This window comes from Hippoglossus stenolepis, chromosome 11 (genome assembly GCF_022539355.2).
Source record: "Hippoglossus stenolepis isolate QCI-W04-F060 chromosome 11, HSTE1.2, whole genome shotgun sequence".
Lineage (NCBI taxonomy): Eukaryota > Metazoa > Chordata > Actinopteri > Pleuronectiformes > Pleuronectidae > Hippoglossus > Hippoglossus stenolepis.
Window position 1 is genome coordinate 2,538,529 of NC_061493.1, and position 14,791 is coordinate 2,553,319.

General features: G+C 39.8%; 1 protein-coding gene across 3 annotated transcripts in view; it reads left to right on the plus strand.

Annotated features, from left to right (window-relative positions):
• The window catches only part of LOC118118417 (cadherin-12), an 81,469-nt gene that overhangs the window by 32,356 nt on the left and 34,322 nt on the right, over positions 1-14,791 (plus strand). For all 3 annotated transcript variants that reach the window (XM_035171626.2, XM_035171625.2, XM_035171627.2), the window contains 2 exons: positions 11,845-11,969; positions 14,336-14,505. In XM_035171626.2, the coding sequence (XP_035027517.1) occupies positions 11,845-11,969; positions 14,336-14,505 (295 nt within the window). The remainder of the gene's footprint in view (positions 1-11,844; positions 11,970-14,335; positions 14,506-14,791) is intronic.

Sequence of the window (14,791 nt, forward strand, 5' to 3'; positions counted from 1 at the left end):
ATTTGAAAGGCCTACATAGTCTAAACCCACAAGCCCCTCAGGTGAGTTGGCACCATGACCTGCATCACTACCTACACATCAACCTTGATGCACAAATATGGTCTATTTAAGCTGATAAGTGTGCATGACTTTTACACAATGGTCTGTTTCGCTCCAGGATACGTTTGTGGTAGTTGAAAATGAAGAGAGTCCGCTAACAAGCAAACTTCTCTAAGCTCTGTAGTCTTCTGTTGGCCCAACTACCGGCAGTTGGGAGAACACGTGCAGGAGTTAAAGAGGCAGTCAGGCTAAATAAACCAGGCTCTAATCATGCCCAGCCAGAGAGGTCTCGTGCCCAGGGGCTCCTGATTAATCTGTTGTTGGTGCTAATAGCAGGGTTACAGCTTTATTATCACAGGAGGAGGCAGGGCTGTGAGGAAGGAGGGGGGCAGAGGGAATCAGATGACCTTATACCACTTTAGTCAGTTTTAGTCAGAGCTTTAAGTGATAAAACTTCTGGCCGGATCTGTGGAGGCAGGCAGGTTTATCGGCTTGAGGCAAAGCAGGAGTCCTGCAAGAATCAGAGTAGCTGCAACCAGACACATGCAGGTCTGGTTAGTACCAATTTCATAAATAAAAACTATGACCAAGCATGTTAATCAGTGACCTTTTTTCCCCAAATACCTAAACTGAGACTAAGATGAGATGGCAGCAATGACAATAACTGTGACCCAAACATTAAGATGTTATATAATATCACATCTAAAAAGCCATATTAATCTAACTACTAAAGGGATTGATATTACCTATACGAATCACAACTGGACATTGTTTATTGAAAATTTTGTCTCACTAAAAGTAAGACGCCCTGTCAGCTACGTTAGCAAATATTTGACTGAAGACAGGATTATTTGTTTTGGTCCATTATGGATGGTAATGCACTTTGAATAGGTTAATGTGATGTGTAACAGAGCTGCATTGTGGTTCCATTGCTTCCATTTGCTTGTGTGGCATGTGGTAGAGGTTGAGAAAAAGCTTAACTTTTCAAGCTGCACCACAAACATCAGCCAAACAAATCACATTCACAAAAATATCATCAAACATCAGAATGGGCCTGGAGAGAGGAGGTGGTGGCAGCTGGTGTGCGTTCATCTTGTTGTGGAGTTTATTTCCCATGTGCTTCACTTCGGCAATGCGTGGAAAGCTAGCTGTCGATTGTGATTGTTGTCGTTAAGATCAACACAGTCCTGACAGCCCTACTATGTTAGGTGGCTGTGGATTAGGAGGTAGAGTGGATTCTCCATTAACCGGAAGGTTGGCAGTTCTATCCCTATCTCCCCTATCCTGCGTATCTAAGTGTCCTAAAGCAAGATGGGGAATTCCAAAGTGCTGCACATGTGTGAATAAATGAATGGCAAAACTGTACTGCAAGGGGCGTAGTGGTCATCAAGACTAGGAACGTGCTGTATAGATACAGAAGTCAGAGGTTTACAAGAGTCATTTGACAGCGAAGATTTTAGATTTTTCCAGACTTTTTGAATAAGACATATTGCAAGAGAACTGCTAATTTTGCATTTTTTCCAGAGTTAATTGTTAAAATCAGTTAAATGAAATCTTACTTAAAAGCAGATTGCTGAAGTTTAGATAGAATATGTATTGACTAAAACCAGAAAATAAAAAAGGTAAGGTTTACAAAATATTACATAATAGGCTAACACCACTCTCCAGTTACCAATTTACTTCTGAGAGGCAAACAGGCTGCACAAATAAAGACAAATCTTCAATCGAGACTGTACTATTGTCCTAAACGCGCTGTAATCCCTCAAAACACCGTGAACTGCATCAAGCACAGATTGTCTATAGGCCACATGCTGGGCTTAATCATTGGATAATTAAGTTATATAAAGTCTTGCATGGTCGAAGGTCAGGAGGTTGCTCTGGCTTATTTTCTGAAATCACATCTTCTAAAGACGTACTGTATATCCAGAGAAAAGGTAACCAAGCTGAACTGGGGGGAAATGTTTGGCAGGCACATCACGTCTCCATGTAAACAGTTGAAACTGCTTTGGTTACATACTTCCTGATATGAATTCATCTTATGAATAGTTTGGCATGAACATCAATCGACTCTTAACACTTCAGTTTGAAGCCATTAAGTTTGACCTAATTCTAATCATACTGTATGGGATGTTGCATTACTGACAAGTGGAAATGCTACAGTTAAAGTGCATATTTATTCATCTCATAAAACATGAATGTAGCTGTCACAAATGAGAATGCAAACTTAAAGGATAAAGCAGGCTTTAATACATTTTTAATTCCTGTCGTCTCCCTGTGCAACAGTGTGGCTCATTGATGTGTCTTAATAGATTTTGGAAACAATGGAGCTGCGTGGCACAGAGGAATAAGATATGTCAGGCTTTAAAACACACAAACAAACATTCATCAATGTTTTGGTTGGCGCATTACTAAAAGCATCAGTGAAGGACTAAGGACTTCTAATAAACGTTCATATGGTACAGAAACAAAATGGTTTCACATTTGATTTCTATGGTACCTGGGCCAGTTCAGTCTCGTAAACTATGTTTTATATTGATCATTTGCTGTTAACTTACATATTTGGCAAGATGCAAAGTGAAATGTTAACAGACATCAAATTGTTTTCTCACCAAATACATCTGATTAAGTAGCACCATGTCCACTTGTAGTGAGTAAAGTAGTATTACACTGTTTTTGTGGTTAAGTTCAGACGCCCACAGCAGCTCATAAAAGATCCTGGTCTGATTTGATACAAAACAAATTCACACTGACTTCAGACTCAAGCCAAATCCATCTTTCCCTGAATCTAACCAAAGATTTTTGTGTTCTAGTCACATGACTCAGGATGAAGACCTCTATATTTTGTGGTGTAACATTGGTGAAGGTTGTGTGCGCGCTGTCCATCCCTATACTTTCTGCAACTCTGCTGCGTTTAATAAATGCAGCTCCTTATTCGTTTCAAATATATATTATGCATATATGTATAATATATATATATATATATATATATATATATATGTATATAATCCAGCCAATGATTATGTCTAACATCTTTGTTGTTGCAGTTTAGAGAAGAACATAGATATAAGTTCTTGGAAATTTCAGGGACAGTGGCAAAGAATGACACACACATACAAATAAATAAAAAGTGTATAGCTATGTTTGTGAGCTGCAAGGACAATGTTCGCCTGTGGCTATTACTGAAGACTGTAATGTGAATGTTTACAAGTGGTGTAACAAAAGTGTAACAAAAGCATAAAGAAAAATACTGAAGGAGCGGAGGCGAAAAGAACCCCGCTACCTCTGCTACTGCTCGGCTTATTCCCACAGCACAGCTGGACCATCAAACATCAAATTCATCACACACACTCGAGATGCTGATGTTAAACATGCAGCAAATTAGCATTTCTCCTCTTCACCAGCGGGGTGTCTGAGCTGCTACACCCAAACTGTCCTGTTAACAATACCATTACCAGCAAAGCGCCACACCCACTGAAGGAGCAAAACCTGACCAGTGCACACATTTTTGGTACAATTAACTTTCCTCGGTACAACGCAGCTCACACAATTCAGCACGGTGCTTTTACAGCCTGTGATGCAGCAGTGTACTAATACTGGGTAGATCCTCCCCCTCCCTCCCAAACAGTCTCAGTTGTTCTCGGCATTCATTCCTAAAATCATCATTTCGGATTCTGCTCCACATTGACATAACAGCAAATTCATGCTGCCAATATCCCGTTCCCAAAGTTGTTCTACTGGATTCAGATCTGGTGGCTGAGGAGATCACTGAAGTTCAAAGAACTCACTGTCATGTTCATAAGATAGGTTTTCGACTTTTGACATGGACTATGATCCTGCTGGAAAAGCCATTAGAAGATGGTCATACAGGGATGAGCATGGTAAGCAACACTTATAGATAGATAGAAAGTAGATAGAAATCATAATTATTTGGTATTAAGGCCCAAAGTCAAGAAAAGTTTCCTCACACCATCGCACATCGTGCAGCAACCTGGGCTGTCGACACAAGTCAGGTTGGCTCCATGGATTCATGCTGTTGACTCCAGATTGTGACTCTACCATCTTCAGCCTCAGCACAAATCTACATTGATCAGACCAGGCTGTGTTTTTCAGTCTTCAACTATCCATGGTTGATGAGTCTTTGTCACTGCAGCCTCACATGTCTGTTCTTGGCTGAGAGGAGTGGAAGCTGACGTTGTCTCTACTGTTGTAGATCATCCACCTCAAGGTTGGACGAATTGTTTATTCTGTCCAGTGTGCCCATTCTCCTCTGACCTCATCAACCAGGTGTTTCTGTTGTTTTTGGCTCCATTCTGAGCTAAAAGTTGTATACGAAAATCTCAGGGGATCAGCAGTTTCAGAAATACTCACACCAGCCTGTCTGACGCCAACAATCATGTCATGGTCAAAGTAACTGACATCACATTTTTTTCTCTATTTTGAAGTTTTTGTACATAACCTGCAGCTCCTGGCCTGCATCTGCATGATCTACATGCCACTGCTGACACATGATGATAATTACATAAATAAGCAGGTCTTCCAAATTGAAAGCTCTGTAAGTGAATATTATTATATTAGTTATTTGGAAGAAATTTGTTGTTGTTTTTTTAATTACAGAACTGCTTTAAATCACAGGCAGGTGAAATCCAACACGAGAGAAGGATGAAGAACGGCGAGTAGTGACAAAGTGAGAAGGGCTGTGTTACTCACAGGGTTGTTCTTCCATTGCATAAACACCTCTAGAGGAAGGCTTTTTTTTCACCTAGGGCAGAACATATTCATTCTACTGAGACAGAATTCTATCTGTGGAAAAGTCATGTGGCACGCTCACATACACTAACACGCAGCTGAATTCATCCTGGGTATAGATTTAGGTGGACGCTCCTTGGATTTCTCTCTTCACTGGTCATCTGTGACAAATAAGGTTGTATATTCCAGAGTGCAAGCACAGCAGTACTCTGTATGTGTGTGTGTGGTCTAGGTACTTATCTTGCTCTAGGGACCTAAATCTGTTCATACAGTAAAATTATGGTGACTTATGTTCTGTATGGGGAAAAAAGCAAGTCCACAAATGGTAAATCATTACATTTTATGAGAAAAACAGGGGAGAAGGTTAGAGTCGGGTAAAAATGTAAATAAGGGGTTAAAGGATAAGCAATAGTGTTGGGGAAGTAGAAGTTACGGTTTGGGTTGAAATCCAGGAAGTGAAGGTAAATAAATGTAATGTCTTCTGAATTTATGGAGACATAATTTTATCCCATTAGACATTTGTTTAAAATGTCATCATGATTGAGGCCGAAATGTTGTGTTGACCTTTGACCACCAAATTCTAATCAGTTTATTCTTGAGTCCAAGTGGATGTTTATCAATTTGAATAAATGTCCTCTCTCAGCCAGAGGATGATTTTGAGGTCTGACTTGGTACATGATCGTGACTTGATATTTGAACAGATAGGACCTTCTCCATCCTGGGTTTGCTTCCTTACACAGATTAACTAATGAATAGAGTGACAATGATTCCCACGTGGGTTTTAAGCACCTGCTTAGTTATCACCCCATTAAATGGATGTTATTAATTGTGATCATTACGATTATTATGTTTTAGAAGGGACACCTATACCACCAGAGTATATGCTTATTTAGTTAATCCCAAACATTTATAAAATCATCAAATTTCTTTTGTATAGCCCATATTCACAAATCACAATTAGCCTCATAGGGCTTAACATCTGTTATACCTGAAACCGTCTGGATTGATCTTTAATTTAGCTTGTGATGAGATAAGTAGGCTAAACCATGACCTCAAGCCAGTTTAAGATGAATTATCAGTGATGTTTATTGGATAATATGTATAAACATGTACAACATAAAAAGGAATGCAGATGAGTGAAAAGTCACACCATCAGTCCACTATCTTCATATTAAACCTTCCCTTCATGACATTGCAGAGTTGGTTGGGTTGCTGCAGGCACGATGTACAGACTGGATGTTTGTGCATCTCTTATGGCCTTTTGGGGTTGTGAAGATCTATCACCTCATTGCCCTCATTACATACAGTATGGCTGCCTGACCTTTGCAGTGACACCTCCATCTGTCATGGTATAAGGCCAGATGACCACTCTGGAGCATATTGTCTGGTCTTCAGCTCACATAAGTAGCAAGCATGCCTCTTTTGGCCACACAGTATTTGGGTGAGGAACTTATAACAGCAGCATCTATATTAAGAGAGAAAGGGATGCAGCTAGTCAAACCACAAAAGTATCAGAACATAATGGAATGACTCAGTTAAAACCAAGATCGTTGATACATAGACAGACTGAGACGTCAGACAAATTGATGTCTTTATTCCAACTCCAGTTAATCACTTACAGAATACCAATGCCCTATTCTAAAATCATTCCACACCAGCCCCACAATCGATGTTGTCAATTTGTTATTTGTCTGACTGTAATGACGAACATGCCCGTACAGCAGACTGATTAGAAATTAAGATGAACTGATGGAGGTTGTCCGAAGGATGGGGCTGGCTTGAGAGCTGAGCATCAGAGCTGCCATCTGTGCCGATGTGGAGACTTGATGCTATAGTTTATCAATGTCAGGATGCAGTCCACTGACAATCCATTATTGGAAGTAATGGTGGGTTGGTCTGCAGGTTTATCAGGTTGACAGGCAACGCATTAGTAAACATGGAGCAATTTGGCATTTGTTTAGTGTCCTGTCTTTGTCCACCTGATTAATGTGAGTCACTGTACTTATTATTGCAGTACTTATATCAGTACTGTTGTTCTTATTATTCATGCATTAATAAGTACAACATTATTTCATTGTAATGTCTTTGAAACGTCTTATGAAGAACAACACAGTGATACAGTGGTTAGTGATGTTGAGGCTCATTCATGCTCCCTTTACTTACTAAAGAGTACCCTCTACATGGGGAATTTCAACTTCTACCCTCTGCCCCAAGGGGTAAAACAAAACGCTGCAGAAATAGTTTTGTTCCATTTGCAATTGTTCACTTGATCCGGTTATAGCCAGATTTGCACATTCGTCCCTATCCAGTTTTCTATTGATAGCAATGCATTTTTGTCATGGTTTTTGTGGTCTTGTCTTCTGTCTGTGTGTTATAATTTTGTACTGTTTTGGATGGATGCCTTCTCTTTTTATTGCTGCAAAACAAATCTACCTACGGGTACAAATGAAGTAACCTCACCTAAAGATATCCATCCGTTTCAGACACTGTCACTGTCACTGCCCACATACTTCAATGTGTCTTTCATGGTTGTTAAGTAATACAGCCACTCGTGAGCAACATTGTAATCATGCGAGCTAACATCTTGTAGTTTCTTACTAACTCAACAAGTCTCTCATCAAAAAGTAGTTCAAATTTCTTCTTCATGTCCTATGGTTGTTTCGCTTACACTATTGGCTACACTGCCCCCCATGATTTCCAGTGGTGCTGCTCCGTTTCGTCTCTTTCATTTGTAAGCTTTGACAAAATGTGCACAAAGAGAATGGAGAGCCTAGTCAGAAGGCTGAGTCCGTTTCCTTACACGGGTCTAATGTTAAACATAACTGAGCCTTTCCTCATTAGCCAAAAAGTTCTGTATTCAAACCTGCCAGCTGGGGCCTTACTGTGTGGCCTTTGCATGTTCTCCTTGTGTCTGTGTGGGTTTTCTCTATGCTGCAGCGTCCTCCCACAGTCCAAAGACGTGCAGGTTAATTAGTATGTCTGAGCTCTGTGGTAGGCTGTGGGACCTGCTCCCTGCCTCTTGCCTAGTATTAGCTGGGATTGGCTCCATTAACCCAGTGACCCTCAAGGGATAAGCAGTATAGCTAATATGTGTCTTCTATGAACTCCTTTCAACACTGCTTGGCTTTCTGCTCACTAACAAAAAACAAACTGTAAATATGTATTCAAGTGGATTGTTTTTACCAAAAACACTAAAAATGCAGCATTGCATAAACTGTCACTGTTTATGATTCCTCTACAGATAATACCCACATATTCTAATTCAATGTACCATTGGATGGTAGTTCACTAATGACTTGGATTCGCCTCATGTAAGGAGGCCATTTATAATCAAGGTCCTTTGGTAACAGAGGAAGAAGAACAGAGGAGGGCCTTTTAGTCAGATGGTCCTTAAAGACATTTTTGATTCCTGTCTTTAAGTTGGCATGTATAAATATAGCATGGGGATACAAACAGTTCAGGAGGTCCCACACACAGGTGATTGGTATAATAATACTGTATGTATTTAGATTAAGATGCAATTAAATCAAAAAGCTCAGAATTTAAAATGAATCATTAGTGTCCATCAATTTAATGATGGATAAACAAATAGATTATGTCACTGTATGGCGATGTATCAGCCTAAAATGCAATGCTGAAACATTTGATTGTCAAAGAAAAGACCTGGACCTTCTTTCCTTATAAAGATTAATCCTAAAAGTTACGAGCAATTATGTGAAATGTCTTTATTTTCCGCATGTGCTTCCCAAAGCAGAAGTAAAGAGCAAGTGCATGCAAATGCGATTAAAAGTTTCTTAAAGCTGACTGTTGTACTGAAAACACTTACTTCAAAGTAAATGTCAAGTGTGAAAAACCAAAAGGATTTTAAGCTCACAACCTTTTATGTTAACTTTGAAGGCAGAAAAAAAAGAGACATTGCTCTTGAACCTGAATTAAATCTCAAACCAAGCAGTTGCATATTCTCTAAATTAGATGACATGAGGAACTGAAAACACATTAAGTAAAGTGACATTTAAGCCAAAATAGTTTATATTAGACAAGGACAAGATCTGTTTGCACTTAAATCAACTGTGGAATGTGTGTGTGTGTGTGTGTGTGTGTGTGTGTGTGTGTGTGTGTGTGTGTGTGTGTGTGTGTGTGTGTGTGTGTGTGTTTCTTAGGACCCACTTTCTGAACAAGGCATCTGATCTGTCCTTTACTGCAGTATAAGAGGCTACCAACACATTTGTGTTGCTTGTATACTCCCTAACCAACTGGCTCATTTTGACTCAGTGTAATTGGATAAATGTTTCATTGAAGAATTGTGAATCACAGGGAAACAGAGGAAGCAGGACGGTCTGCACTTTCCTTGCTTTTTCGCTCCTCTATAAAACCTTGTTTTGATTTGGATGGTTAAACTGAGATACCTTCACACCATGATTAGCCCTGACATGAAAAAAACAGCCTCCTCATTTATTTGAGGCCAGTCTAGCAACACAGCAGGGGTCCCAATGCAGATGGCTCCATCAAAAAAAATTAAACCTAGCTCAACATTTGCTGCAATGCAACATCACTTGGCAGTTCGCTGCATTAGCTAATGCAAACATCCATTCCCGGATATTTTTTTTACATGAACCTAATATTCCTACGGTTGATAGCTTTCCAGAATCTTAAAATCCTGTCAGAGTCTTGAATGTGAATAACAGATCTGTAGATTTGAAGGCGTCTCAGATACCATCATCTTTCCAGGATTGTATTTCACCTGGACATTAAACTATAACCCCAACAAGCAACAGCCCCTTCCACTTTTTGAACACAGGACTGATTTTTGGTCAAAGGGCCACTAATGCTGAACAGCAAATATGAACTCTTTCTGTATTGCTTGTGACGGCACAGGCTTCACCCTTAACAGATTTCTGCTGCAGCCTCTATCGTATGCACATGAACTCCCGTCACAGGATGTGATGCAAGCTGTGCTAAACCCGCTTGCATTAAAAATAATTGTATACATGACAAAACTTGTTCTCAACCCTCACTGCTCCATGTCCCAGACATGTGCATTACCATTTCAAATATGCATTAAAAAATAAATATTTCAAAAGCTATGAGCTAATGTTAGACTATGTCACTGTGATTTCACAGCAGTTCTGCTGTGCACTGACCTCATATGGAGGACTGTGTGATGTCTCATGTTGTGTGTTAGTCCTGCAGTTGGGCTTCCTCTGGTCCTTATTAGTGTTCACATCAACATGCAGCTCCACCAGATCATAATTAAATTACATCAGTATTCAGGTCCTTTCACATTAGTGTTTGGAGCCAACTGGGTCTTGGCTGGTTAGTTGTTACCTTTCACATCAGTGTTTGGATCCCTTTCGGCGAAATATAATGAATTCACTGTTGGGAAGCATCCCTTCTCCTCCTTTTGAAAATGTATGTGGTTTCAAAATTACTGCATCTGGTAGAGATTCTTTTGTGGATATAACAATGTATTTTTCATGGTTAATAACTTCAACAATATGAGATATTACATTGTTTAAAGTCTCTAAGGTCAGCTATCTAGCAGGAGGAAGAGTGGTTTCTTTGCTCTTTCTAGACCGAGACCAGTGTAGAAATTTACCAGCAGGACAGCCTTCACATTGATTAAACATTGGCCGGTTTGCATGCTGGGAAAGGGTGACTGGCTGAGGCATTGCATTGATAAATCATGTAATTGGAGTGTGGACCTGCTGGTGATTCTTGTGGATTCAGCTCCTGGGTAGACAGTGGAGAGGAGCACACACTGACTTTCAATCATTTCCACTCTGTAATGTTATGACCTCACATTAAAGAGCTAGAGTCTATAAGACAGAGTATTTCTTTATCATACGGCATTTGTCATTTCACAGCCAACTGTAGAGTTCGTAGCACCTCTTAGATTAGAGTGCCCTGCATTTTATGATTCATCTATCAGTCGTGTTTCTACTCGGGTGCTGTGGGAGCGGGGCATTCACTCAGCTTATATTGAAGCCCAGGACCCAGCAGGCTTAAAGACGAACTCCACTTCTACATGTCAAAGTTAGTTTGCTAGTCACAAGAGGAACTACTCAGCCGGTGAACACAGTTGTATAATGTCTTCTGTGGCTCTGAAGGAGCTTTGAGAAAATAACCTTGATGATACCATTTAAATGTCATCAGGGTTATTTCAGCTTGGACTTGAACACATTTCAACAACGTCTGCAGGTCTAAAAAGAGTCTGAAGACTTATCCAGTTGCTTTTTGGTGTCTCTTTTTTTCAAACAAGGGACTAAAACTCATAATAAAGTCTGGTAACACTTTATGATACATCTTGCAATGTGCTTTGTAATTGCATTTAATGAATCAGGTACCAGTCAAATAATTGTATGTACTTAAATGCTGGGACAGTGGAAGACACCACTACTAGTATTTTATAAATCCTGGGTAACTGGTTGGTGGTAAACTGGGAATTAGCATAGAAAAAGACCATTCAGCAGGCTTATGTCCACCCTGCCACTTGATGGGTTTAATGCGATGACTGGCAGAGGGGCAGCAGACGCCTAACATGGCGAGATGGGAAACTGGATGGTATAATGAGTGAACCAACCTATGCAGCCACGGGACTGTTACCAAAAACAGATTCCCTAGGTTACGGGTTTGGTTAGATTTAGGAAAGACCATGGTCATGTTGTCATGGTTATGATATATGAAACATGCAGTGAAGCTTGTGGAAGTCAAACAATGATTACTCTCCACCCTCAGACTCCTCGTAATTCAGACTTTGTTTTGTTTCTTTTTTGCTTGTGTAAATTGTGGTTCTTTGCCAAGGTATTGAGTGAAATTAGTCAAATATGTTTCGTAACTATATATTTATATATATCATAAACATAACGTGCAAATATAATTTGTTTGCATCTTTTGCCTTTTTATTTTCATGAAAGCTCTCAGTAAACAGCACAGGATCTGTTTTACACATTCATTTACATATAACTATAAATGACATTGACCTTGGCAATAAATTGTGCTTTATTGTGACTGATTGCTGCTGCAGCTGGAGCCATATGTGTATGTTTCTTCCTCCTGCAGCTCCACACAGACATGGACCATGGAGACAGTGCGGTGAAGTACACTCTGTCAGGCGAAGGAGCCGGGTCCATCTTCACCATCGATCAAATTACTGGAGATATTCATGCGCTGGTGGGACTTGACAGGTCAGTACTCATAAATAATAATTACAATACGGTAATATTGTTTGTTTCTAATACAGACATTACTGGCATCTGCAGTAATTAACAAGGATTGATCTACATTGTAAATCTATTATGTGGTATATCACATGACGCTCTTGGTCTTTGAATGTGCCTTAGCAATTCTATCAAAAATATTACACCACGCCTACGCCAGCTTAAAAGTAAGTGGGTATTTTATTGACTAGGCAAACTAGACACAATGTTTTGGTATTATCTAGGACAACATTAAGATAATGTGACTTTACTGGTCTAGGAAAGCAGTAGAGAAGCTTAACAGTGCTATATCAACAACCTTCTTTGAGCTATGAGGATTAATATACAATGATGATGAGTGAGGAAAATAAAAACCTTTCAGGGATAATAACCCATGAAATTCACTTTTCAAGTGCTCTTACTTGTTAGTGAGCTTCGGCTTTAAAGTGATAGAAATTGATAGGGATTTTGAAACAGAACTTGGATTTGGTAAGGCCAAGCTGACCAATGACGTTTCTCTGTGTGATAAAACACAGCCCCCCCCTAACATAGCCCTTGTGACATGAATGACATATTTATATTCATTAGCTTTACTTTGTGACTGTCACAGTGACAACAGAGTCATAAAACACCGATATCCCACTAATAGTATTTATTCTGTAAGTTTACTGATAAGACACAAAACTGTAAATACATATACATATTCTGGATCATATTTCACTGTCTCACCACAACACAAAGTGACAGGCCCAAGTGACGCAGCCCCTTGTTATTTTTGAATGCAGTGCTGTTTCCAGCCAAAGTCCACTGAGGCATCTTTATTGAATATGAAAACTGTAATTACATCTGGACCAATTGACACATGATATGATCTGTATTTCTGCATCACCATGCTCCGTTACCTCTGTATAGCACTAGGCAATCATAGAATGCATTTAGTTTGCTTTATTGCAAGCATAAAGTCTCCACTTTAAGGTCTTATGCTGTACATGCTCAAAAATTATTCCAAGTTATTGCCCCATCTTTTCTCACTGTCTGTGTCTTGTTCACAAAGGTAGCTCGAGCTTTAGCTTAATAATGTGCATCGTATGTTAGCATGTTAATGGTGTATTATTTGATACGATCCCCTCCTGACAGATGCTGCATCATTTTCTGATTAACAAACTAATAAGCCGAAGCGGTGAGCTAATGGTAAACAGGTGAGGGGAGGTTACATGGCAGGCTGTCACAAGTGAGGAGCAGAGGTGCGAAACTTACAACAGCCCCAGAGATGTATGCATGTGTTGCCATGACAATAAGATTCTAAGACATGTACTCACGCCCCCAGTGTCTTGACTCCCTTGACCCAAATCCACTGAAAACCTATACATAATCTAAGGTCTATGTGAGTGATGTGTGTGTTAATTGTTTTCGCTGAAACCCAGTGTTGGTGTGAACACAAGCTCACAAAAACAGCCCCAGAGATGTATGCATGTGCATCCAAAAAAGGCCCAAATCATAATAGTCTTTTGTAGTAGTGTTTATTTCAATATATCCTTATGCTAATACACACATACAGTATTCACCATCCAACAATCATCCTGTGCTACTGCATTTTTCTCAAGTACATTTTTCTACAAACAATATTTCCTTCGTAAAAGGTGTATATTATGTACACTAATGTATATTGTATATTACACATTATATCTGTACAGGAGAATAGTGCCTGTCTAAATTCCACAGATACTCCCTTCTCTCTCGAAGCAGTACCCAAGGTCAGGTTGTAGATAAAGGGCCAACAAACAGTGCATTGCAGTGTCTACTTTCATATCTAACTCAGATGCGACAGACAGAGAGGCACCAACTTCAACTCTCACCAACTTCAGCTCTTTTAAGTATTTTATCAGTGGTAAGACGTAAGGACACAATGTGATTTCTGAATGCATTCCTTAGGCGTACCTATCCAATAGGATACAGTAATATTTCCTACCACTGAAATGGTGAACACACTAAAAAAGCAGAATTTCAAGTTAATAGTATCCAAAGCTGCAGAGACTTCTTAGAGTCAAAGGCAAAAGAGGGGTGAAGTGAAAAGGTGATGTGTTGCCATGACAATAAGATTCTAAGACATGTACTCACGCCCCCAGTGTCTTGACTCCCTTGACCCAAATCCACTGAAAACCTATACATAATCTGAGGTCTATGTGAGTGACGTGTGTGTTAAGTGTTCGCTAAAACCCAGTGTTGGTGTGAACACAAGCTCACAAAAAAGCATGTGGACGCCTGAAAATCACGTTACAGATACAGGCTGACTTCGGTTTTTCTAGCTTGAAATTATTTCCATCAGTGTGTGTGTTATACTTTATGTTTTTCAGGGAGGAAAAGTCCTTCTACACGCTGAGGGCCCAGGTTGTTGACACCCACACAGGCCTTCCTCTGGAACCAGAGTCTGAGTTCATCATCAAGGTGCAGGACATCAACGACAATGAGCCACGATTCCCAGCTGGGCCGTACAGCGGCAGTGTCCCGGAGATGTCCCCAACAGGTAAGAAGGCTGCCAGCGGCTGAGAGGAGAGCTGAACAGAATACATGAAGCCTTTCTAAATATACTGTATGTCCCGTTATATTCTACATTGAATAAATATTGAATGACCTGATTCAATTCCCAAATAGAAGAACAATGAGGTCACAGAGAATGAATAGGAGCAAATTGTGAAGTATCCAGGACAAATTGGATGATGCTTTTGACAACAAGTAAGAAGCTGCAACATTAATTGGAACTTTGCTTGATAATTGTACTGTGGTCATTCTAGATAATGATCCAAACTAAA